The sequence below is a fragment of the Oryctolagus cuniculus genome, chromosome 13 (assembly GCF_051225735.1).
Source record: "Oryctolagus cuniculus isolate XC-2025 breed Fujian yellow rabbit chromosome 13, ASM5122573v1, whole genome shotgun sequence".
Taxonomy (NCBI): Eukaryota; Metazoa; Chordata; class Mammalia; order Lagomorpha; family Leporidae; genus Oryctolagus; species Oryctolagus cuniculus.
Genome location: NC_142879.1, coordinates 22,266,363 through 22,292,383, shown reverse-complemented (window position 1 = coordinate 22,292,383; position 26,021 = coordinate 22,266,363). Strand labels below are relative to the sequence as shown.

The window sequence follows — 26,021 nt, the reverse complement described above, 5'->3', positions numbered from 1 at the left end:
CAGGTATGTTTGCTTTGAAAATTCTTGAACTTGTTTCTCTTTCTATAGGTAAAGGGTAGGTAAGTTTTGAATATGGGAGGTATGGAGTGAAGACATTCAGGAAAAGGGAATGTCCTGGCTTCCATTCTTTCTGAGGTACACAAGAGGGGAGATGCTGTGAATTACACACTTTTTAGGCTGTGAATTTGTGGACTGGGGGCGTGTCACATTGACAGAACAGGCTGATGAAGACGACAACACAGACAAGCTGATATGTGGTAGATTTTTATTTATTACCCAGCACTTCAAGTCCAGGAAAATAGACAACTCAGGCATCCAAGGCTGGATTCTTGATAATTACTCGCTTTCTGTAGCAATTATCATAACCTGCTTATCAGAGCCCAGACACTTACTAACAGGAATGCTGGTGCTTAAAGAGGAGTAGGGTTGCTGAACGGAGATTCTGCATATTAATTTAGGGGCAAAAATGACCCCTTACTTTTCTTTCCTTTGGAGAATTTCTGATTGCTGTTTTGCGTGTTCTCTTGCTCCAGGCGCTCGATCTCCAGCGACAGTTTGTACACACTCAGGGCCATTTTCACATCCTCCGGCGTGGGGAGACACTGCAGGAGTTTTCTGCCCACCATCACCTGCTCACATTCTTCAGCCATCTCCTAAAAGTGATGGAAAGAAACAAGCATGGGACGGGGTGGTGCCTTCGAGAGATTGATTCCCGGGAAAAGTGAGGTTGCCCTGAGGACTGATGGGAGAGGAGATCAGGAGAACACTCGCAGGCTAAGCCCAGATCTTCTCCCGGGCAGCAGCCACGCACAGCTGCAGCAGGCAAGAGACAAAGCTGCCAGGGAGCCCCAGAGCTCCTCCACCTGCACGCTGAGGAATGGGCTTATTGACCAACCAGAGACAAGGGTGCAGCGTTTGTTGTAGAAAACGTAGAGCGGGACGTCAGGACGTCTGGGACTATGGAGCCCTTTTTTCCAGAGTCTGGGCTCTAGCAGGAAACTCGCCTCTCCCGACTCACCGCTGGTCTAATTTTTAAACTTACACATCCTGAAAAAGTCAGATGTCACCATTGCTGGCTGGGACACAACCTCTGGGGAGGCCATCAAGTTTAGGGGTGGACAGCACAGGACTTCCCCAAACTCTGCCACTTACCCATTCACACTTGGGCACCTCTGGGTACCATGTTCTGTTTTCTAAGCAAATGATATTTGGGGGACCAACCACCGCATAGCCAAAGTCACACTGGATGGTGATATTTTCAAATTCCGTATACTCATCCTTATCCACGGACAGCTTTGCATTTTTTATGTATGGCTTCAAACACCGCGCTGCAAGGGAAACAATTTTAAGCATGCTCTGTTTTTCAGAAAAAGGCATCCTGACAGCACTGGATAATAACAATGATGAGAATTTTTGTTCATAATTACATTTAGATCCCACAGGCTGTCCTATACCCTTTCAATTAATGGCCATTGTAATAGTGATAACATTCAGTGAGCTAACACTACATGTCCCTCTATGTGCTAATCTTTTTGGTTTGCACTTTCTCACTTAACCCTCAGCACAAGCCCATAAGCTACGTGCTGTTATTATCAGCATTTTTCCAATAAGGAAACTGAAATGTTAATTTCCTTGGTATCCCTTAGCTCTCAAATGGCAGAATTTGTGCTCTTAATTCCTACCCTCAAAATCCTCTCTCTGGGTATGATCCTGAGTGAGTTCTTCTCACTGTCTTTGTCTCATTGTCTTCATGGGTTAGCTAGAGACAGTGGTGATTGTTAGCAAAAGGACAAAGCACCTTGAGCAAGGAAGAGACAGACAGGTTCCTGGCCCATCTTGTCTCTACAACAGGTTGACCAACCAGCATCACTTCCAGTTCATCCAAAGTGAAGATGGAAAAGTCATAAAATAATGATGCCTTCATGAAGCTTTTGTGGAGATTTCCAACAATTCATGACTTGGGAATTAGCACTTGAGATTCCTTTTTCTTGGATAGTTGGGTTTCACTCAAGAGACTCAAGTAAACTTACTGAAGTTGCCAAGACATCATCTCTAGATAACATGGGAAGATACCTAAGAACTTGGCATGATTGGCTGCCCATGTGTGGGGTAGGTTGTGGCTGTGAAGGGCTGAAGTGGAAAGTAAAGTTCATTTTCATTGTCTCTGTCAATGACTTGATGTTTACTGGTGTGATTTAAATAGTCAATGTAAATAAATACACAAAAATTTATGTCATCCTTGTTCTCCACATTTTTAACTGTCTCTTCACAATGGTGTGTATGGAGCTGGAGTTAGCTCCACCCGTAGCCAAGGTGATAATCTGCAGAGCGCAGCAATCCTACCAAGTTACATCCCTCACAATTTTTCATTTTTAACTTTATTTGAAAGGCAGAGACAGAGACAAAACAGAGTGACACAGACAGAATGAGCTCCCATCTGCTCAAATGCCCAAGAACTGGAGCCAGGAACTCAGTCTGGGTCTCCTTGTAGGTGGCAGGGACCCAACTACTCGAAACCTCCCTGCCCTCTCTCAGCATCTGAATTCACAGTCATCTGGAGTCCAAGGCAAACCCAGGCATCAGACCCAGGCGTTCAGACATCCGAGGCAGGCATCTCAGTCATTAGGCTCCACACCCAGCCCAGTCACTTCCAGAGTTAGCTTTGTAATAAGCAAGTGCCTTAGTCTGCTTTCTGTTGCCATGGGAGAATATCACAGACTGTGTAATTCTTACAGAACACAAGTTTATTTAACCCGTAGTTCTGGGGACCGGCAAGTCCAAGGGCATAGCTCCTGCATCTGGTGAGTGTCTTCATGTTGTTTCATAACATGGTGGAAGGTGGAAGGACGAGAGGAAGCCAGGATGAAAAAGCGAGACTCATGGACATTGGGATGAAAGCCTCCACTGGCCTTTTAGTCAGATCCTTCAAATTCATCCAGCATTTTTTCTATTTAAACAAACTAGTTAAATCATCTTGTCTAATATACCCTATGTGTTTCTATTACATACTTCCTCCTGTGATTTTTCCTTATTAGAATTCTCTTGGGGGCCGGCACTGTGGTGTAGCAGGTGAAGTCACTGCCTGCAGTGCCAGCAACCCATATGGGCACTGGTTCGAGTCCCAGCTACTCCACTTCAGATCCAGCTCTCTGCTATGGCCTGGTAGCAGATGAAGATGGCCCAAGTCCTTGGGCCCCTGCACTCGCTTAGGAGACCTGAAAGAAGCTCTTGGCTCCTGGCTTCAGATCAGTGCAGCTCCAGCCATAGCGGCCAATTTGAGAGTGAACCAGCGGATGGGAGATCTCTCTCTCTCTCTCTTTCCCTCTCCCTCTCCCTCTCTCTCTCTACCTCTTCTCTCTCTGTGTAACTCTGACTTTCGAATAAATAAATAAATAAATAATCTTTTTAAAAAACGAATTCTTTTGTATCTATTCGTGAACTCAAATTTCACTTTCTCTGTGAAGCACATTTTGACTACAATGTCTACTTTCCTTTTACAGCAGTTGTTAGCAATCGATTACTTGTGACTACTTATTGAGTTCTCACCATGTGCCAAATACTTTGCTAAGCTCTTTCAGGCAGGATCCCAGTGAAACTTCACAATGACCTTGGAGTTGGATATCATCCTCATCCTTTTCCGTGTAATGGAAGAGAAGCTTAAAGGAGTTAGAACATTGCCCCAGGAGCACAACTATCGGGCACGTAGGGCAGGACTGGATTCAGATCTGTCGCCATTCACAGTCTTTTGCTTCAACTACATTCTATTTTTTTTGTAGTATCTGTTTAACAGCTGTCTTATAGTACCCATCACATTCCTTTCTCTCTGCTTTGATATCAAGGGCCATGCCTTGTAAGAGTCTATGTCCCTAGCAACCAATTTCTTTCTTTAAACATTGATTGTGGACATGACATTTTCACCTATAGTTAAGTCTAGAGCTCATGTATAATCTTTAGCAAAATTCATTTCAAATACTCCATAAAAGGTAACTTTTAATTTTTACTAACACAAAAATAAATTTACATGCTCAGCATTGAACTATGCTGTGGAGGAAAATAAACCTAAACAATGTGAATGGTTGACATCTGTAACAGCCAGTTGATGATAAAGCACCAAAAAGCTCATACAGAGAGTAAATTCAGTAGAGAAGGGAGACACAGCGTCAGCTAGAGTATTAAAGGAACATTTTTTTATAGAAGGATGGAGAAGAGATTGGAAAGTTGGGTAGAAAGCTTGGATTGGTAGATGAGAAGTAGGAGAACATTTTCCATGGAGTAACAGTAAAGAAAAAGCTTAAGGCTCCAAAGACTGTTAACAGAGAAGAGATGACAAGGGGAAAAAAGTTTGAGACTGGCTTTTCCTGCTGAATGTATTACCCAAAAGGAGATAACATAAGAAATCACTGGGTTAATGACACTTTGCACTATGGGGACACTGTCTTTCAGGATGCAGTAGACATTGAACTATTTGCCAATACCTGTTCACCCAATAGCCAGAATACACAGAGCCAGCAACCAAACAGGTTGGTTGGCATAACTAATGGCAGTTGGCCACATCTAGGATGTATTTTTCCTACTTCCAACTTTGGACTCTTCTAGACCGGAAGTCCTCCTTCCCAGAGACTGGGTGGGGGAGGGGATAATTCAACAAGGAAACACTGAAGCACCCTACTAAGCTTGAAGCAGTGGTCCTCACAAGATTGCAGTGGGCTCTTCACACAGGTGAGAAAACTTGGGGGCAGGGAAACCAGCACTACATGGGTATTGCATTAGATTGTAGTCACCACGAAGAGCCTGAATGATTGTGACATTATCGCGTGAGGAAAGACTATATCCGGAATCCAGTGTCTCTTGATGCTCCCATACCTGGAGGCAACAGTGAACGGACAGTTACGAGACACCAAGCTGTCTTCTTTGTGAGGGATGACAACCAGGGTGAGCTCATCTGTCAGGCAACCTGCACCAACTCAAGCACTGGCTAAAGGGGAGAAGAATCCAGAATGGGTAGCACAGCAGATATTACCAGTACCCACAATAGCCTCAAGGTCAGAGACAACTTAAGGCACTCACCCTCCCTTAGAGTGACTTTTAAGGGCTGGGGCCAGAGTTACTTTGAAGAGTCGGTGACTCTGCACAATTAATGTGAAGTAGGAGCAGAACCGAGTTAGACAAGGGGTTTGTGGTGGAGCAGATGTCACGGCCATGTCACAGCGTTTTGGGCCACCTTGGATTACAGAGTCAGGTGGAGTATACTTAGATTTTTTTCTTAAGTTTATTTCATTTCATTTGAAAGGCAGAGTTAGAGAGAGAGAGAGGAGGGGGAGCAGAGAGAGAGCTCTATCTTCCATTTGCAGCTTCACTCCCTAAATGGCTGCAATGGCCAAAACTGTGCCAACACAAAGCCAGGAGCCAGGAGATTCCTCCAGGTCTCCCATGTGCGTGCAGGGGGCCAAGCACTTGAGACATGGTCCATTGCCTTCTCGGGCACATTAACAGGGAGCTGGATTGGAAATGGAACAGCTGGGACTCGAATTGGTGCCTATATGGGATGCCGGCACTGCAGGCGGTGGCTTTACCTGCTACGCCACTGCACTGGCCCCCATACTTAGATTTATAATGATGGTGTTCTGGAGAGTATTGGATCTGTCATTTTATCTGCCTCTGGGCGTTCTCTGAGCTGACGGAGCACAGCAGGAATTGAGGAGCAGTTACTGGCCTTCTGGGCAATCTCAAACCAGTGGGGACTAAAAACCAATGCATAAATAGCCCGGTCCCCCGTCCATCGCACAGGTAATTTTGCCAGGCATTCTGCACACTTCTCAGTGGTCCCAAAGAATTGAGGCCCTGCTGCTTGTAACCGTCAGCTTTTCCCCGCCTCCCTGCCCTCACGGGTCCCTGGCTTCCTCTGGCTGGAATCACCTGCACACACGCTACCGGCTCCCAGGCCATGTTCTTAAGCTGCCCTCCCGGAGCAGCCCAGCTGTGGCACCGCGTGCGTGGGAAGGAGTGGGCGGAGGAAGCCCCTCCCTGAGGACGGCACTCTCAGGTCCCACTCTGGTCAGGGGCGGAGCGTCTTCACCCCAGCCATTGGCTGAGTTCTTCCCCCTTTGGCATTTTAACACGGGGACGGTTTTGCTGGCCTGAGTCCGGGCGGGAAAGGCAGGGCCGGTGTCCCTCCGCGGGCTGTGAAGGTGCCCCCTCTAACACAGTCACTCCTTCTGCCCGGGAGCTTCCCCGCACGGAACTGCGTGGGTCACTCCTGCTCCCGTGACTCGTACAGTCAGGTGTCCGTGGAGAAGTGCAAACAACGTGTACAGGAGAAATGAGAAAACGAGACAGCGGGATTTCGCCAGCTCCACTGTTTGCTCTCATAAGACAAGTCCTGCTGTAAGGTTTTCCTCCCGATGTCCTTGGTCCTTGAGCTGCCTTGCGAGCAGCCAGTGCTATGCATCTGTGACTCTGCTTGCACCACGCATCTCAGGAGAAAAGCCTCACACTCACCTGGCTTTAAGCAGCTTGATCATTCAGGAAGCTAAATGACATCACTGGGGATCTGGGAAGTAACAATGACAAATACTCTTGACATTCTCACCTGGCTCACACTTGGGCATTTTAGGATTCCACGTGCCGTCCACCTGGCAGGAGCTCCTTCCATCAGGAGAGATCGGGTAATAGCCTTTATCACACATGAATGACACGTAGTCTCCATAGGCATAGACGCATATCCCAGTGAAGTCTCTCCTGTCGCTTATGATAATGATCTTCTCCATGTCTGGTGTTGGGCAGCATACCCCTGACAGATGAAAACAATGCTTAGGTTAACAAAATCGCTCCGTGGATACACCTATAGCTGAAGCCCCGACGGCCTCCTGTAGATCTTTGTAATGAAACGCATGCAAGCCGAGAACAGAGTGGGGGTTGACAGGGGCTGAGGGGAGAGGAGGACATGGGAAGTTGTTCAACAAGTACAGAGCTGCAGTTGTGTGAGACGGTTAAGTTCTGGAAATAAGCTGAATGACGTAGTGTCTATAATTAACAAAAGGATAGATTTCATGGTAAGTGTTTTTATTACGATTTAAAAAGAGAAAGAGAGGGGTGGATATCTGGCACAGCAGTTAAGATCCCACTTGGAACACTCATATCCCATACCAGAGTGCCTAGGTCAAGTCCCAGCTCTGCTTCCAATTCCAGTTTTCTGCTAACGTGCGCTCTGGGAGATAGAAGGTAAAGGCTCCAGTACTTGGGTCTCTCCCCACTGGTGGGAGACCCGGATGGTATTCGAAACGTCTGGCTTTAGCCGGCCGAGCCCTGGCTTTTGTGAGTATTTGAGAAGTAAGCCAGCAGATCTCTTTCTCTCTGTGTCTACTTGTGTGTCTCTGTCTCTGCCTTTCAAACAAATAAAAAAAATCATTTTTTAAAAGGTAAAAACAGAGGGAGAGGAAGCACAAGATGTGAGAATAAGACCATCCACAGATGCATAAATCTGAAAAACTACTCGGATGAAAGTGCTGTCCAAGGACTGGAATAAACAGCTAATTTACCTTTCTCAGACGTTGATGCACACCCACAAGCAGCAAGAACATCCACGAAACCATGACTGCCTAACAGAATGAACAAGGTGCTAGAGACTGACCATGAAGCAATGGATGTGTGTGACAGCAGAGGACTGAGAAGACCTATTTTAATGAAATTTAGCAAACTTCAAGAAAACACAGAAGCAACTCAGAGACTTGACAGAAAAAGTTAACAGAGAAAATGAAAAAAAAAAAGATTACATCAAGCAGAAATCTCAAAGCTGAGTACAATAAATGAAATGGAAAATGCTATAGAAAATGCCAGTAACAGAACTGATCAAATGAAAGGACTAATGGGTTTAAAGATGGGCTATTTGAAAATACACTTAGGTAGAAGAAAATTGAAAAAGAGAATTAAGGAAGCTATAGAAACTATGGGACGGTGTTAAAAGAGTAAATTTTGGGGGCTACCATGGTTCAAAATAGCCATGAGAATGCCTGTGTTGTAGAAAGTTTATTAAAGTAGATAACAGAAAACTTCTCATACCTAGAGAAGGACGGAGACACCAGGTCTGTGAAGGTCAAAGGTCAGCAGTGAGATGCGATTCAACCAAGTCTATCACAAGTCTTAGTTTGGTTTCATTTTATTATTTATTAATTTGAAAGACAGAGTTACAGAGAGAGAGAGAGAGAGAGAGAGAGAGGTCTTCCATCTGCTGGTTCACTCCCCAAGTGGCTGCAACGGCCAGAGCTGGGCCAATCTAAAGCCAGAAGCCAGGAGTTCTTCTGGGTCTCTCACACGGGTGCAGGGGCCCAAGCACTTGGGTCATCTTCCACTGCTTCCCCAGGCCATTTCAGAGAGCTTGATCTGAAGAGGAGCAGGCAGGACTCGACCCAGTGCCCATGAGGGATGCCAGCACCACAGGAAGAGGCTTATCTTACTATACCACAGCACCAGTCCCTAGGTGTATTGCTTTTAAAGGTTTATTTTATTTCTTTGAAAGGCAGAATCACAGAGAGACAGGAAGTGATGATAGAGAGACAGAGATGAGGTTAGAGAGAGAGATGGGGGGAAGAGACAGAGAGAGAGATATCTTCCATTTACTGATTCACTCCCCAAATGACCCCAACATCAGGAACTGGGCCAGACCAAAGCCAGGAGCCTAGAACTCCGTCTGGGTCTCCCACATGGATGGATGGCAGAGGCGCAAGTCCCTGGGTCATCTTCTGCTGTTTTTCCAGGTGCATTAGAAGGGATTGGAAGTGGAGCAGCCAGGGCAAACTAGTGTCCATATGGGATGCCAGCACCACAGGGAGTGGATTAAACCACTGTGCCACAACACTAACTTCTGCAAGTGTATTTCATTATTGCTTTTGCTTCTTTGTTTCTTTTCATTTCTTTACAATGAAAAGTTCAGTTGCTATCAGTTCAGGACAACTTGATATAATAATCAAAATATTTTTGGTAAGCCTAAAGTAACCACAAAGCAAAAATCTATAATGTTAAATAATAAATAATACCATTTTTTCTCAAATTATTCCAAAAAAGAGGGTGAAATTCCCCTAAATTCATTAATAATGAATACCAGATTATACACAAGTAAAAAATGAACTTTTTATTGTTAATAAAATATTGGGAGACAAAAAGTTCAAAAACACAGATAAGAGCATGGGAAATATGGGAGATCTTGTAGGAAGGCTTAACATGAACGTAGCTGAGGCACCAGGAGGAGGGGGAAAGAAAAGTGGTCTGAGGGGCCGGTGTTGTGGTGTAGTGGGTAAAGCCGCTGCCTACAGTGCCAGCATCCCATATGGGCACTGGTTCAAGTCCTGGCTGCTCCACGTCCCATCCAGCTCTCTGCTATGGCCGGGGAAAGCAGATGAAGATGGCCCAAGTCCTTGGGCCCCTACACCGGCGCAGGAGACCCGAGGAAGCTCCTGGGCTCCTGGCTTTGTATTGGCACAGCTCTGGCCACTGTGACCAATTAGGGAGTGAACCAGCAGATGGAAGATCTCCCTTTTTCTCTCTCCCTCTCTGTCTCTTCTTTCTCTGTGCAACTCTGACTTCCAAAATAATAAATCTTTAAAAAAAAAAAGTGGTCTGAAATTAAAATTGAAGAGAATATTTGAAATAATCAATGTTTTAAGTTGAAATTTTTCAAAATCAATGAAAGGCATCCAATACTGCATTCCATGAGCACTCTGAAGCACAAGCAGGATAAACATAAAAAATCCAACCATATCTGATCGAACAGCTGCAGTGGGCGGACGTGTGGTGCAGAGGTCGGGTTGCAGCCTGTATTGGAGTGCCTGGTTTGAGTCCCAGCTACCCCACTTCCTATCCAGCTTCCTGTTGATGCACATCTTGAGAGGCAGCAGAAGATGGCTCAATCACATGTATCCCTGCTACTCATGTAGGAGCCTTGTATAGAGTTTTTGGCTCCTGGTTTTGGCCTGGCTAGCGTGGGTATCTGGGGAGTGAACCAGCTGATGAAAGAGCTCTCTCCATCTGATCTTTCTTTATGTCTCTCTGACTTTCAAATAAAGGGAAAATAAATAAAGTGATTTTTTTAGAAAAGAGAAAAACTGCTAAAAACCCAAAGACAAGGAGAACATTTGAAAAATAAAGAAAACAGATAACTCTCAAAGGATCAACAGTATAAGGCTAACAGCAAAATTCTCAACAGAAATCATTGAAGACAGAAGACAGTAGAATGAAATATTTCACATGTCAACCTAGAATTCAATAGATGGCAACCTAGAATTTTATACCTAGCAATTATAGCTTTAGATATTAAGATGAAATACAGGCACATTGAAGCAAACAATTCATCAGCAACATACCACACTTAAAGAAACTAGAGTATTCACCAGGCACAGAGACACAAAACTGAAGAATCAGCAGAGAATAAAAAACAGTAATCATCATTATGTGAACGACTCAACTAATGTGCTTTATTAAAATAATAATAATAATAGTAATGATAATATGGAGTGTAAGATATGAATATGAGCTGTAATACTCACAGAATTGAAATACACAGAAGCAGTAAGGAGTAAGTCAAGTTAAAGGTACTAAGGTTTTGCATTGCCTCAGAAGAGACAAAACAATAAGCTTAAAAAGTAGAGGAACCGGCACTGTGGTGAAATGGGCTAAGCCTCCACCTGTAGTGCCAGCATCCCATATGGGCACCAGCTCAAGTCCTGGCTGCTCCTCTTCCAATCCATCTCTTTGCTTATGGCCTGGGAAAGCAGTAGAAGATGGCCCAAGTGCTTGGATTCCTACACCCATGTGGGAGACCAGGATGAAGTTCTTGGCTCCTGGCTTTGGACTGACCCAGCTTCTGCCTTTGCAACCATTTTGGGGGGTGAATCAGTGGATGGAAGACGTCTCTCTCTCTCTCTCTCTGTGTGTCTCTCTCTGTCTGTCTGTAACTCTGCCTCTCAAATAAATAAATAAAATCTTTTTTAAAAAAGTAAAAATTGTATACAATAACTTTTAGTGGAAACAACATTAAAAGTGAAAAGTAGATAAATACCAATCAAATTTCAGGTGAAAATGGGAAAGACAACAAATAATAAATTCCAAAGAAGTCAAGAAAAAATAATGTAAAACAGGCAGAAAATGTAGTAAATATTAAAACAACAAACTCAAATATATCAATAATTACATGATCTGCACACAGCTTACATACATCAATTAGATCATAGAAATTTTCAGGTAAGATTAGAGTAGCCAACATTATCCTGCTTCTAAGATACCATACAAAATTAGAGAAAGTTTGAATGTAAGAAACTTCAAGAGGATTTACCATGCAAACATTAATTCAAATGGAGGTACATTAATATAAAGTAAAATTTGAACGTGAAGCAATTACAGAAATAAAGAGGGCCATTTCATAATAATAAAAGGGTAAATTCATCAGGAAAACATCATTCTAAATTTAGCATGCAGCTTCAAATTTTCAAATGTCATCTCAAAATAAAAAATGGAAAAATGCTTTTTTAAAAAGTAAAAAGATGAAAGAGAAACCCACAATCTGATCAACATTTGTCAGCAATTTAAAGAAAAAGCAGATGAGAAAGCAGCATAGATATAAAATATTTTCACCATAATTAAAAAATTAGATTTAATTGATATCTGTACATTACAACCAACAACTGCAAAATATGCATTTTTTCTGAAGCACACTGAAGATTTACAGTAATTAATTGCATGCTGTTCAGTGAAGCAACTTGCAGCAACTTATTAGGATTGAACTCGGTATTTTCAATAGAAAATTGATGCATATACATAGACATGGGATGAAGTTCAAGTTCACTTACTCTCACACCCTTTGGAAGGTGACCATGTCAGATTTTCCTGACACTTCACAGTCAGAGACTCAGCTGGAATAGCTCTATAGCCAGGGTCGCACTTAAATTTCAACTCAGTTCCAACTTCAAATATTTCCGGACTCCTTGAGGTGTAGGCAGTTTTCTCCCAGGAAGCAAAGGGAAGTTCTGGTAAGTCAATACAACTATCTGATCATGAAGAAAGCACAGAGCAAAGGAAAATTATTACTGGGGTGGACAGAGTATCCCAAGATCCTGAACGGTAAAAAGATGTCATACATCCATTCAGAAGGGACCAGATGGTAAGAACTAAATGGAAATTCTAGGAACATACGTGGCAGCATCATGGCCCAATAAACTAAAGCTAATGCCAAGGCTAAACATGTGCAGTACTAGCGAGGCTGTCACAGTACAGAAAGGGGACAAGTTTCCAGGTGTTGGGCAAACCGTATGGGAGCTTAGCTCTCCTTCTAGTTTACTGCACTTCGGAATGGTCCATCTTAAGGGGAAGACTTAGCATCACTGTCTGAGACAAGGCCAACTGTGAGTGATCTCCTCCCTATCGAGGAATTAAAATGAGAAACATCTCCTTGGGTGACGACACTATCGCCTGGAAGTTCACGGTTTGGCCTCAGATCAAACCCCACTCAAATTTTGCAGCGGAGCCTCAGACTTGTGTGTTGTTCTTTCTATCTGAACTCATGCAGAAGGGCCATGTGGATTGAAGAAGGGTTGCATGAGTGCCACGTTGCATATTTACCTACTTCTACGACTACACATTTGGAATGATACCTAAGTCCTTGTGATGGCAGAAGGGAATACACAAACCACAATATAGCAGTGGTTTCCACTCCTGAGTAAGCATGTGAACTTGGCTGAGAAATGTCTAAAGAGAAGGTTATTTCCATTTTCCAAAGATACTCATAATATGTTGATTTTGTTAGGATAAGAAACTTCACTATTCACTGATGTAAAATGTGCATAACAGATATATAACCATAATTACAAAGTCATTGGCATCACAATTATATAATACATACGAAATCCTTTCAATAACACTAAGAGATTACCAACAAGAAAATCTTCCTTTTAAAAAGAAAACTATGTAATTTATGTGATTGTTGGGATTAAACTGGGATTTTGCCTATAAGCATGCTACACTCACACTCCTGGATAACTGCAGATGCCAAATACTGAAACTCCTCTGTGGTCCATACTCACTGAGTTCACAGGTGGGAACAGAAGGGTGCCACTCATTGTTAGCTTCACAGTGGATTCTGCTGCTGCCTCTGAGGGCATAACCTTTCTTGCATTTAATGACAATGACGTCCTTGTAAGTATGAAGGGATCCAAATCCAGAGACAAAAATTCCATTTGGAATCTGTGGCTGATAACAGAGAATTTCTGTAAAGAAACATACAAAAGATATCTGTGTTATAAAGGAGAAATAACAATAAAAATATGAATGCAGTTGATGGTTGTGGCTCCAAGGAGGTCTGATGCAAGTTTATATCAAGTAGATACAAAAGAAATAATGGACAAGTGAACATCCACTTCACTACACTGATGATGAACTCTTCATTACACTAATGGATGTACTTGTATGTGTATGTGTGTATATATAGATCAAGTAGATACAATAATTTTATGCATATACTTTTGTGTGTGTGTATATACATACACACATACACATACATACACATACACACACATTTCATTTTTTAGGAATTTCAATACAATGAGGTCCCATGTTGGTCATGTGGATGAAGGTCTCCAAACTTCTCATCAATATAATCTAATAATATCTAAACCCTAAAATCTAGATCTCAAAGTTCTCAAATCCTTCTATTATCAGAACTTCATTTGATTGTGTGTCAGTGGTTTGCTAGAGTTGAGTATTAGTTTGTGTTCCCCAAAGATTCCTGTGTTGAAAGCTTGATTCTACAAAGTCTCTTGTTAATGATTAATAGATTAATATTAATGGTTAATGAATTAAATGCAGAGACTTACTCCAGTTACGGTGTCTAAGAGATGAGTCTGGTTGGGGAAGGGTTGTCTTTCAGTCACTGGAGGTGTGCCCTTAAGAGAAGATTGGCTATAAAAGCCGAGCTGAGCCTAGCTTATCTCTTTCCTTCCTGGTTCATGTCATCCTCCTGTAATCGTTCCACCATCCAGTGCTTCATCAGATGCCGGATGGGTGAGGCCACATGATTTTAGACTGTCAACCTCCAAAACCACGAGCTGAAATAGGCCTTCTTCCTTCCTGAGTAGCTTCTCTCATGTAGTTGATACAGTGATGAGAAGGTGACTGAAACAGTGCCAAATGGTAGTGATATGGTGGCCATGAAGAGGCAGCCAGAGCGCTAGAGACCTACAGCCCCACAAGCAGAGAGCAGTCCCTGTCACCCATGGGGTCCCATCAGCCCTGCCCCCGGCTCCCTCTCCCTTCTCTGCAGGTCCGCTTGCCTCCAGCTGAGCGCATCTTTCCTTCTTGGCTGGATGGTTCCAACAGGCACTCACCAGGTACACTTTGCCCCACTTCACATTGTCCTTTTTGGGGCTCCCTTTCACCTCCCATCCAAACCCCTCCAGAGTGACATATGAGGTCCTTCATCATCTGGTCCTTGTCAATCTTTCCAGCTCAGCTCTTGTCTTTTCCACCTCTCAAAGCCCTGTCTCCAGGCTTTTGAACTCTTTGCTATTACGCTCACTCATGTACCTGTGCTGGTATGAGTCAAAGCAACAGACGAGCATGCGCTTTTAAGGCACTTCAATTGCAGGAAAGAAAGGTTCCCTAGACCAGCAAGCTGAGTCATTCCTAATAGTGACATAACCTCTCTTCTGGCTTCCCTAGAGGGGGCAGAGTGAAGAATCCTCTTTGGCTTTCCTTTATGATTAACCTACTGATGTTGGCACAGTTCTGTCTACTCCATAGGCATACTGAGTTGAGATTTTTAGTGTACACCCAGATTTCCAATTCTTCCAGAATAAACAAAAGAAGATGATTACCCAGTTCCTTGGCACTAGGCAGAAACAAGGAGCTAGTTCTGGCCAAAAGGCTCTGATAACAAGGTCAAACAATTTAAGAGTTGGAATTGACCCTCCTTGCTTTCTTCCCCTGCTTAACTAGTTGTGGAGCTTTGGACAGGAGGTGTCAGAAGGTCTAAGTCATTTGGATTGAATATACATGACCATTGCCATAGGAAGTCTCCCAGGCGAGCAGGGGGAGCTTGACAAAAGCTTTTTCTATAAAAAGTCTTTGGGATTTGGGTGTGGATTATTTCCACAGTATAGCCTCCACCATCCTGCTTCGTATAACACGCGATGATATTAGACGGACAAGTGAACATCCTCTTCATTACACTGATGACTTCTCTCCAAATCTTTCCATCCCCCCCCCCCACTAAATATATTTTTCTTTTAAACAAAAGAGAACAAACCGAATTCATGCCTGTGACTTACTTTTGCAGGTAGGAGGGTTTGGGCTCCAAACACCCGTTGTGGTGTTCTCCATTACACAAGAAATGGAAGCCTGGCCCAAGAGCGAGTAGTGGAGATCACAGCTGTAGGTGACCACAGAGCCGTACGTGTACACAGCTTCCATCCCATTGTGCTTCCCATTGCTGATTGTAGGAGGCGCCTCGCACTTGACAACTGCGATGAGTGAGCGCAGAGGAAGAAGCAGGCAAGGCATTGTTACAAATCTAAAACGCACGCTAGGGGCCAGCACTGTGGCATAGCTGGTAAAGCCTCTGCCTGCAGTGCCGGCATCCCATATGGGCGCCGGTTCAAGTCCTGGCTGCTCCACTTCCAATCCAGCTCTTTGCTATGGCCTGGGAAAGCAGTGGAGGATGACCCGAGTTCTTGGGCTCCTACACCCACATGGAAAGACCCAGAGGAAGCTCCTGGCTCCTGGCTTCGGGTTGGCTCAGCTCTGGCCGTTGCAGCCAATTGGGGAGTGAACCAGGGAATGGAAGATCTCTCTCTCTCTCTCTCTCTCTCTCTCTCTCTCTCACTGCCTCTCCTTCTCTCTCTGTGTAACTCTGACTTTCAAATAAAAATAAAATAAAATAAATAAATAAAATGCATTCTAACCCTAATGCAGGATGTAAGAAACAGTGACATTTTGGCCGGTGCTGCGGCTCACTAGGCTAATCCTCCACCTAGCGGCGCCGGCACACCTGGTTCTAGTCCCGGTCGGGGCGCCGGATTCTGTCCCGGTTGCCCCTCTTCCAGGCCAGCTCTCTGCTGTGGCCCGGGAGTACAGTGGAAGTTGGCCCAAGTGCTTGGGCGCTGCACCCTCTGGGAGACCAGGAGAAGCACCTGGCTCCTGCCTTCGGATCAGCGCAGTGCACTGGCCGCAGTGCGCCGGCCGCAGCGGCCATTGGAGGGTGAACCAACGGCAAAGGAAGACCTTTCTCTCTGTCTCTCTATCTCACTGTCCACTCTGCCTGTCTTTCAAAAAAAAAGTGTGTAGTTATTTTAAAAAAATTCTTTACTTACTTACACATTCTGGGATATGATCACTCCAGCTAACTCCTTTCCCGTGGACTTCACAGCGACTAGTTGCTGAGCCAACTAAGATATATCTGAAGAAGAGAAGTCAAGGTCATCTTACATAGATTGCTGCTAAGATTTCAGATACATGGGCTCCTCATTCATACTGTAAGATGCAAAGTAATGCTCTCACCTTGATTACTATTCAGATCGACTGCAGTTAAATATCATCACATCAAGCAGAATCCTTATCAAAATTCTCTCATTCACTTAAACCACATGACAAAGCTTTCTCTTGGAGTGAGATAGTGCTGTGACCATAGCCAAAGTGGACTTTTTTCCCTCTCTTTTCGTATTCTGCTAAGCAAAAGTAGGCTTTGTGGCTAAATCAGACCTATGTTTAACTCAACAGATAAATAATGCCGGCTGAAGAATCCCAGGGACTAAGTGCAGGGAAGTGGCTAGAATTATGAGGTCTTGGGAAAGGAGGAGGTCTGCAACCTCCAAGCCTGAGCGCCCACTGTAAATGGTCAAGCCTTAGCCCACAGGGCCCACCACCCCAGGGGTTTCACGCTGACCACAGACACTTGCCTGACCACCACCCCCATCGTCCTCCCTCCCTCTCCCAATGCCCCTTTCCTTCTTTCAAAAGTTCTGCTAAATGGTAAATTGGAAAAACCCCTTTGAGACTGGGTTGTGCACTTTTCGCCCAGGATTGTTGGCCTCCTCAATAAGCCTAACTTCCTCACATCAACTCTTGTCTCTGGGAAGTGGTTTCTGTGGGGAGCAGCTCGGACTAGACTGTTACTGGAATTGAGACTTATTCTATGCATCTGCTCTCCCACAATATGGCGCTGGGAGAGAAGTAAACAGCTTCCGCACAGCTGCCTCCAGTTCAACCAATTAACTGTAGGACTTGCTCCTGATTGGAGGAGAGCAGCGTACTCGGCGTGTGGGCAGCCGAGTTGGGATTGGCGGAGGAGGACTATAAAGGAGGAGAGAGACGGCATGCACCAGGAACATCTATGGGGAACATCTAAGGGAACCCGTGCAGCCCCCGAGAGAACCGGCCGGCGGTGTGCCGCTCCCCTGCGGAAGTGGGGAATGCGGCCAGGGGGAACTGCCCTTCCACGGAGGTGGAAGGGATAGTAGCCAACCCGGGAAGAACCAGCAGCAAACCCGGGGAGGGCCGAGCAGACGAAAGAACAGCGCAGGGTCCTGTGTCGTTCCTCCACGAAGAGGGGGAGCGACATAATGGTGCCGTGACTCGGATAGGAAACCTAGCTTGGATAGGAAACCTAGGACGGATAGCAAACTTAGGAGGGAAGAAACGGGAAGAACTAGGGAAAATATCGGAGAGAGAGACTAGCAAACAGCCTAGGGAAAAGCCGGACGAAAAAGGTGCCGGAAGAAGCTATTGAAAGCCTAGGCATAGACTCGGATACGGACTACGGGGGGAAGCTGGGAGAAATCTCTAAGGTCGAAAGCGAAAGTGAAAGCTAGAACAAACAGACTCGGACGCAGACTGTGGGGAGAGGCCAGGAGAAATGAGGGAGGAATATCGTTGGAGGAAAGCTTGGGGAAACATACCGGGTAGAGAAAAATGTTAGGGAAATTGAAGCCGCGGGGGGCAGGCCAAGGCGGAAACGAAAGCCACTTTGGGATTCTCAAGTTAGCCCGGGAATAGGGGGCGAAAAGTTGAAACCAGAAGCTGAGACGTAAGCCAGATTGGGATCCGTCTGATTAGCCCGGGGAGCAAAGGACGGGAAGCCAAATCGTGGGGCGGAGACGTACGCTGGGTTGAATTCGCCAGGCTAGCCCGGGGAACTTGGATTGAATGCTAGTGGTGGAGACGCAAGCTACGCTGTGTTACTCGCGGAAGCCGCCGCGTGCAGAGAGAGCACGGGGCGTGAGTAGATAGGGAACGGGGCTGGCGTAGGCCGTGGTTCAGACGCGAAAGGGTTAAGCGTGGAGACCGCGGAGCGCGGGAAGCCAAGCTGCGCAAAGCCGGGAAGCCGCGCAGATGAGAGACGCGGGCTGAAGCGGCTCGGCGGGAAAGCCGCGGAGAAATAGCCTCGGGGCGGAGCCTGCCGGCAGCGCGAGGCGCCGGGAAGCTGCAGGGATAAGAGAAACAGAAGTTTTAGAACTAAAGTGAGAAAAATAGGAATGCTGGAAGATAGAAGTAAAATGGGAGAAATAGGAATGCCCGGAGATAGAGAAATAGAGAGAAATAAGGCCTCCCCTCAACATGCCAATTAGAAGGCTTGGATTCGGTCTGCCCGATTAGTGAGGCGATGAGCACCTGGGCGGCTAGCCGCAGGTCACCGAAGACAGGCACGAATTAACATCAGTAAAGCTTCCCCACAATGCAACAATTAGGAGGCTTGGATTCGGTCTGCCTGATTTAAGGCGGTAAGCACCAGCAAAGCTCGACCAGAGTATGAGCTGCAGGTCACCGAAGATAGGCACGAACCAACACTAATAAGTCTCCCCCACAATAAGGCAATGAGAAGGCTTGGATTCGGTTTGCCTGATAGGTTTTGTAAACACCTGCAGGCAGTTCTAGCAGAGCAGAGTATGCGCTGCAGGGCACCGAACACAGGCACGCATCAGCGCCTAAAAACCTCCTCACAACATGGCGAAGAGAGGACCCGGATTCGGTTTGCCTGATGGATAGGACTTGTAAGAGCCTGTGGCAACTCTAGCAAGTAGAGCAGAGTGTGTGCTGCGGGACACCGAAGACAGGCGCGTATCAACGCCAAAAAAAAAATAAAAAGAAAGGGGGATCTGTGGGGAGCAGCTCGGACTAGACTGTTACTGGAATTGAGACTTATTCTATGCATCTGCTCTCCCACAATATGGCGCTGGGAGAGAAGTAAACAGCTTCCGCACAGCTGCCTCCAGTTCAACCAATTAACTGTAGGACTTGCTCCTGATTGGAGGAGAGCAGCGTACTTGGCGTGTGGGCAGCCGAGTTGGGATTGGCGGAGGAGGACTATAAAGGAGGAGAGAGACGGCATGCACCAGGAACATCTATGGGGAACATCTAAGGGAACCCGTGCAGCCCCCGAGAGAACCGGCCGGCGGTGTGCCGCTCCCCTGCGGAAGTGGGGAATGCGGCCAGGGGGAACTGCCCTTCCACGGAGGTGGAAGGGATAGTAGCCAACCCGGGAAGAACCAGCAGCAAACCCGGGGAGGGCCGAGCAGACGAAAGAACAGCGCAGGGTCCTGTGTTGCTCCTCCACGAAGAGGGGGAGCGACATAATGGTGCCGTGACTCGGATATGAAGCCTAGGCAGGGTTTAGTGTCGTTCCTCCACAAAGAGGGGGAGCGACAGTTTCACTTCCAGCCCATAACCAATAAGGAATACGTGGTAAGATTTGCACCCAAAATCTTTTTTAAAAAAGGTTTATTTATTTATTTGAAAGCAGAGTTACAGAGAAGCGGAGGCAGGGAGAGAGAGAGAGAGAGAGAGGTCTTCCATCTGCTGGTTCACTTCCCAAATGGCCACAACAGCCAGAGTGGGGTCTAACTGAAGCCAGGAACCAGGAGCTTCTTTGGGTCTCCCATGTGGGTGCAGGGGTCCAAGCACTTGGGCCATCTTCCACTGCTTTCCCAGGCCACAGCAGAGAGCTGGATCAAAAGTGGAGCAGCAGGACTTGAACCAGCGCCCATATGGGATGCCGGCACTGCAGGTGCCAGCTTTACCCACCAAGCCACTGCACTGGCCCCTGTGTCCAAAATCTTGAGATTCTGTTTGAATCCTGTACTGTTTTCTTTACAAAATGCAAATCAAGCAGCACATGAAAGGCGCAAGGTTCACCTGAGTTTATTTCATAGTTTCCATGGATAAATGATCGAGATATAGTACTGACACTAATTAATTTGACCTTTGCCCTTCCTCTGGCTTCTAAAACTTGGCTGACTCTTATCAACCATTAAATTCCTTGACATCATTTCCTTGCTCTTGTTTTTAACAAGTCCCAGTCTTGCTTCCAGGACTTTTTGCATTAAAAAAAATAGATCAAGATACCCTAAACATCGGTGTGGAGTTTCTGAACAAAATATCAAACAAAATCCAGAAACACTTTTAAAAAATACATTATAGGGGCCAGCGCCATGGCTTACTTGGTTAATCCTCTGCCTGCGGCACCGGCTCCCATATGGGCACCGGGTTCTAGTCCCGGTTGCTCCTCTTCCAGTCCAGCTCTCTGCTGTGGCCTGGGAGGGCAGTGGAGGATGGGCCAAGTGCTTAGGCCCTGCACCTGCATGGGAGACCAGGAAGAAGCACCTGGCTCCTAGTCATTGTGGCCATTTGGGGTGTGAACCAGCAGATGGAAGGTTCTATCTCTCTCTTGCTCTCCCTCTCTCTCTGTAATTCTTTCAAATAAGTAAATAAATCTTTTTTTAAAAAGACTCAGAAAACTAGGACTAGAAAGCAAAACTGGTAAAAGTAGTGAATTCATCAATGGATGAATAAACAAGCAACACCATGGAACACGGGCTCAACCCGTGCAACCACCGGTGCACCTAAGGACTTGAGTGATGGCACAAGAATCATGCTGAGTGGCAACAGCCAATGTCAAAAGGACACATAGTGTGTGATTCCATGCATGTAACCTGAGATTAGAGATTGGCAGACTAGGCAGGGGGAGGGGTGGCCTTGGCTGTGAGAGCGTCCCATAGGCATCCTGTGGTCCAGCAGCTCTGTAACTTGACTGCAGTGGTAGTCACTGGAATCCAGTGTATGGTAAAATCACCCAAGACTGACCACACACACGTTCACATGAGTGAGTCATGCAATACCAGTGAAACCTTGCTAAGGTCAAGGGATTGTGTCAGTGTCCAACTTCTGGTTCTGATGCCAAACTATAGTCAGGGAAGATGTATGGTTGGGGAGGGGTGGTAAAAAGGGCACATGGAGTCCATGTGCTTCTTGTGGCAATGGTTTCTAAATCTACACTGACTCAAAATAAAAGTGAAAAACATACAGTGGGGTTTATTTTCTCCTCCTCACAGGTCAAAAGTCAAAAGTTTGATAAAATAATCAATCATGCATGGTGGCGAAACAGACATTTGTTTCAATTACAAAACTTCCCCTAGTCCATGCAGAGCAATTTGACAAGTTTTACCAAAATTTTAGAGTATCTTGTCTCTCATCCAACGATCCCGGCTTTGGGACGTCTTTCTTCCAACATATGATGTAATACATATTGAAGCTTACACGTCAGAGCACCGAATGTGTCGACACAAGATCCGAAACACACAAAGGTCTGTCAGTAGAGATCATTAGATAAACTAGGAAGAGCTATGATACCTGCTCTGGAAAGTTATACAGCTGTAAATACACACACGGCGGATGAGCAAACAGTCGGTGCCTAGATATCAAGGATCCGGAGTGCGTATCTTAGACAGTTCAGGCTAATACACACAAAAGTCTGAACTGGCTGACTTGAATAACACAAAGGGGCCTGGAAGCCCAAGGCCAGGTGGCTGCATGGTTGAGTTCCCCTGAGGGCACTCTTGCCTTGTAGATGGATGCCTTTGGCCATGCCCTCACGTGGCACAGAGGGAGAGAGCAAGGAAGCTGTCTTTGGTTTCTTTGGTGAGTCCATAGCAACATTATGAAGTAAAATTCAAAGCAATGTATCAGTCAGGTATCTTCCGCATAACAAATGGGACAAAATATTAATAAAGAAATTTGCGCGCTGGCACCACAGCTCACTAGGCTAATCCTCCACCTTGCGGCGCCGGCACACCAGGTTCTAGTCCCGGTTGGGGTGCCGGATTCTGTCCCAGTTGCCCTTCTTCCAGGCCAGCTCTCTGCTGTGGCCAGGGAGTGCAGTGGAGGATGGCCCAAGTGCTTGGGCCCTGCACCCCATGGGAGACCAGGAGAAGCACCTGGCTCCTGCCATCAGATCAGCATGGTGCACCGGCCGCAGCGCGCTGGCTACAGCGGCCATTGGAGGGTGAACCAACGGCAAAGGAAGACCTTTCTCTCTGTCTCTCTCTCTCCCACTATTTACTCTGCCTGTCAAAAAATAAAATAAAAAATTAATAATAATAAATAAATAAATTTGTGATGAGTGTGGCACTGTGGGTGAAGCTGCTCCACCCTGCAGCGCCTGGGATTGAGCCCTGGCTCCTCAGTTCCCACTCCAGCATCCTACTAACACGCACCCTGAGAGGCAGCCGACGTTGTCCCAACTGCCTGGGTCCCTGCCACCTCTGTGGAGACCCAGGGGCAGATCCTGGCTCCTGGCTCTGACCTGGCCCAGCCCTGTGGGCATTCGGAAGGTGAACCAGCAGATGGAAGATCTCTCTCTCTCTCTCTCTTACTGCTGTTCAAATAAACCAGTAAATAGATCAATAAAACTTGCACTCACTTTTATCTGCATAGGTAAGCACTGAAATGATGACCCAGAAAGTAACAAAAGTCACTTCCTGCCAGAAGACAGATGGGAATGGAATGAATAGGGATGGGGTAGAAGCTGGAAATCTTGATTTTCATTATTGAAAGATATGAATGCATTAACTACTCATAAAAATCAATTCAAAGGAAAAACACTGCTTCTAGATTACCTTGTATACTCACCCTCTTAAACATCTGAATTCTATGATTGAACCAAGGTGAAAATCTGTTTTAACTTCCACTTTCCCATTGATTAATTCTCCTGGGTTTTTGCATTGTTTCTCTAGGAGGAAAAATAAATTGATGATTAGTGATAACAATTATAAGATATGATATTTAAAAATAAAGTCTAGTTAATTAACTCTTGATCCCAGAGATGTTTTTTCAATGCTTATTTCTAATCCCAACATATTTATCTTGAAGGTAAATAAATGGAAACTTGTATCCCATTTTTCTGACATATTTTAAGGAGAAAAATAAGTGCTTAGTTTTATTTGCTCAATTAGACCACTGTTATAATAAGTAATGTGGTTTGTTGACCAGTTGTTTATATATATATAATATATATCTTCATACTTGCTTTTTTTAAAAGATTTATTCATTTGTTTGAAAGTCAGAGTTACACAGAGAAAGAAGGAAAGGCAGAGAGAGAGAGAGAGAGAGAGAGAGAGAGTTCTTCCATTGTCTAATTCACTCCCCAACTGACCACAATGGACAGAGATATGCCAATCTGAAGCCAGGAAGCCAGGAGGCTCCTCCAGGCCTCCCATGCAAGGGCAGGGGCCCAAGCACTTGGGCCATCTTCCGGTGCTTTCCCAGGCCATAGCAGAGAGTTGGATCAGAAGTGGAGCAACAAGGACTAGAACCGGCACCCATACGGGATGCCGGCACTGAAGGCGGTGGCTTTACCTGCTATGCCACAGCGCCAGCCCCTGTATTCACACTTTGAGAAATGTATGCCCTTGGGATCAGGCACACTAACTAAGCCACTTCTTGGGATGGCTGTATCCCATTTTAGAATGCCTAGGTTTGGAACCTGGGTTCAAATCCTGGCTCTACTTCAATCCATCTTTCTGCTAATACGTTCCCTGGAGACAGCAGGCAATGCTCAAGTAGCTGAGTCCCTGCCACCCCATGGGAGAACAGATTGAGTTCCAGACTCCTTGCTTGGGAGGTCTGAGGAAGACATCAGCCAACCAAGGATCTCTCTCACTCTCTGTCTCTCTCCCTCCCTCTCTCACTTCCTTTGACTTTCAAATAAATAAAAATAAGCAAGCAAAAGTTTAAAGATGTATATCCTTGGTCTCAGGCAGACAGAAGAAAAAAGAAAAGATGGTTTCTATGTCCACACTATTAGAAAAATATCTCTCGGTGTGTTCCCAACTGACCCATTCCAAATAGCGCAGATGTTAGTTTTGAAGACTACGTTGATCAAAGTAGTTAAAGAATTTACAAAGTTCCTAGGAGAAGTTTCTAGAGTAAAAAGGTACAGGCAAGAAGAATAAAAGTTGCTACTCACTGGCACAAAAGACATTGTAGTTCCATTCACCGTTAGCATTACAGATAATCCAGGTTGAATTGATTTTCTTGTAGCCAGCATGACAGTTGTATTTCAACGTGGTTCCAGGTTTGAAGCTCAAATCGTAAAGCGGGTTTATTGGGGAAGCAAACGGTATAATGGGTGGAGGATCACAGTCACCTGGATACCAAAGGGCAAGGAGCATCAGAGGTTTCATCGTGGGACACAGCATCTCAATGTTCGGTACACACTGTTTGAGACAGGAGCCATGCTTTTGTATTCTATCTGTGATGGACCACAGCGAGTGATTCCTCATAAATGCTTGTTGATTAGGAATATCAACATTAATAATGAAAAAGGCAAAAAGAGTTCATCCATCCTTCACTGTGTATGCAACAATTTATCGGAAAATAGATGACACACAGCTGAATCTCATCATTCTGTCAGATTGCCCACATCTGCCTATTCAGACACTAGTGTCTTTGTTACGCCATATAAGCCTGCCTCTGGCCTTAGCAGAAATATATTCTGGTTAATAATAACAACACAAGACCAACTGGACCCAGGGATGAGAAGGGCTAATTTCATTTGCATTCTTTTAGACTTATATGATTTTCAATGTAACTATTCTTCAAAAATAAAAATGTTTTTCAAAATCATTGAATTGAAACCCTTGAAAAAGTGAAATCTTACTTCTACTTCCCTGGCAAGAAATACTAACACAAAGTTCTAAGGGCCTTTCCCAGACACCTCGACAGCATGGTGTCTTCTCTACATTCCAAATAACCACACAGCAGGGAATGCTACCCATTGTCAAGCTGATAGATCACATGTGAGCGACTCTGAAAAGTTTGTAAAAATTGAATTAACAAATAAGCTTGTTTTAGTGCAAAAAAAAGAAATGCATGCATATTTTTTTCATAAAATACATTTTCTGGGGCTCCCCTTTTTTCATTCCATGACATGATTGTTTTGAGATGAGATTGTTGGAGAATCTTTGAGGTGAAATTCTAAAAGAGAGTATTAAAAGTGTCTAAAAAAACAGCCTTTTGGACGTTATGACAAATTCCCCTATATTGCATGTGGCCATGCCCACCCCAACAGTGTTAAAGGTGAGTATCTGTTGGATGAGTCTTACAATAAGATGTGTGGCAAACTCAGTTCTATAGTGACACTCTTGCACGTGCCCCCAGTCACTCACCACGAACAGGAGCCAACAGAACGGCAACCAAAGTCATTCGGAACAGAGTTGGATCCAAGACTTTGCACAGTCTAGAGAGAGGCCACGCTGCCTTTCCCCCCTCTCTATGGAGGGCGGACTTCCCAAGGAACACGCGTGGAGCTCTTGGGGAGTGCATCACCTGAGGCCTCTTCAATATTTTCCTGCTGAAAGAATCCAACTTAATAGACAATCACGGAATTACTATTTGTCATAATCTACTAGGAAAAATCACATGGCAACCGTCTTCAAAGGATTACAATCAAGAACTAAAGAACAAACAACACGAGCAAATATTTACAGCCAAATGCAGTTTTACAGTATCTGCCTTAGGAGCATATTCATGAGAGCAGTTAATTCAAGATGGAGAAATGGGAGTGAGTTCTTTAAAGACGGCTTCAATCGGAGATAATGATGTGCACTCTGGAATGTTGGGTACAGGACGTTCTATACTGAGAGTGAAAGCTGAGTACAGACATACCAGTGAGGAAGTAAGGTTATTTCTGGGAAATAGCAGTTGCTACTTCC

The 26,021-nt window shown here is 45.1% G+C and overlaps 1 protein-coding gene across 1 annotated transcript; it reads right to left on the bottom strand.

Annotated features, from left to right (window-relative positions):
- Positions 1–251: 251 nt before the first annotated feature.
- On the bottom strand, positions 252–25,632 carry LOC100352436 (zona pellucida sperm-binding protein 3 receptor). The gene is made up of 10 exons (XM_051821017.3): positions 25,476–25,632; positions 24,275–24,454; positions 22,939–23,038; positions 16,350–16,435; positions 15,309–15,500; positions 13,068–13,250; positions 11,838–12,035; positions 6,590–6,790; positions 1,153–1,328; positions 252–653 (listed from the first exon to the last, which is right to left on the bottom strand). The coding sequence occupies exons 1-10, from the start codon at positions 25,630–25,632 to the stop codon at positions 450–452; spliced, it is 1,677 nt and encodes a 558-aa protein (XP_051676977.3). The 3' UTR covers positions 252–449.
- Between the last annotated feature and the right edge of the window lie 389 nt (positions 25,633–26,021).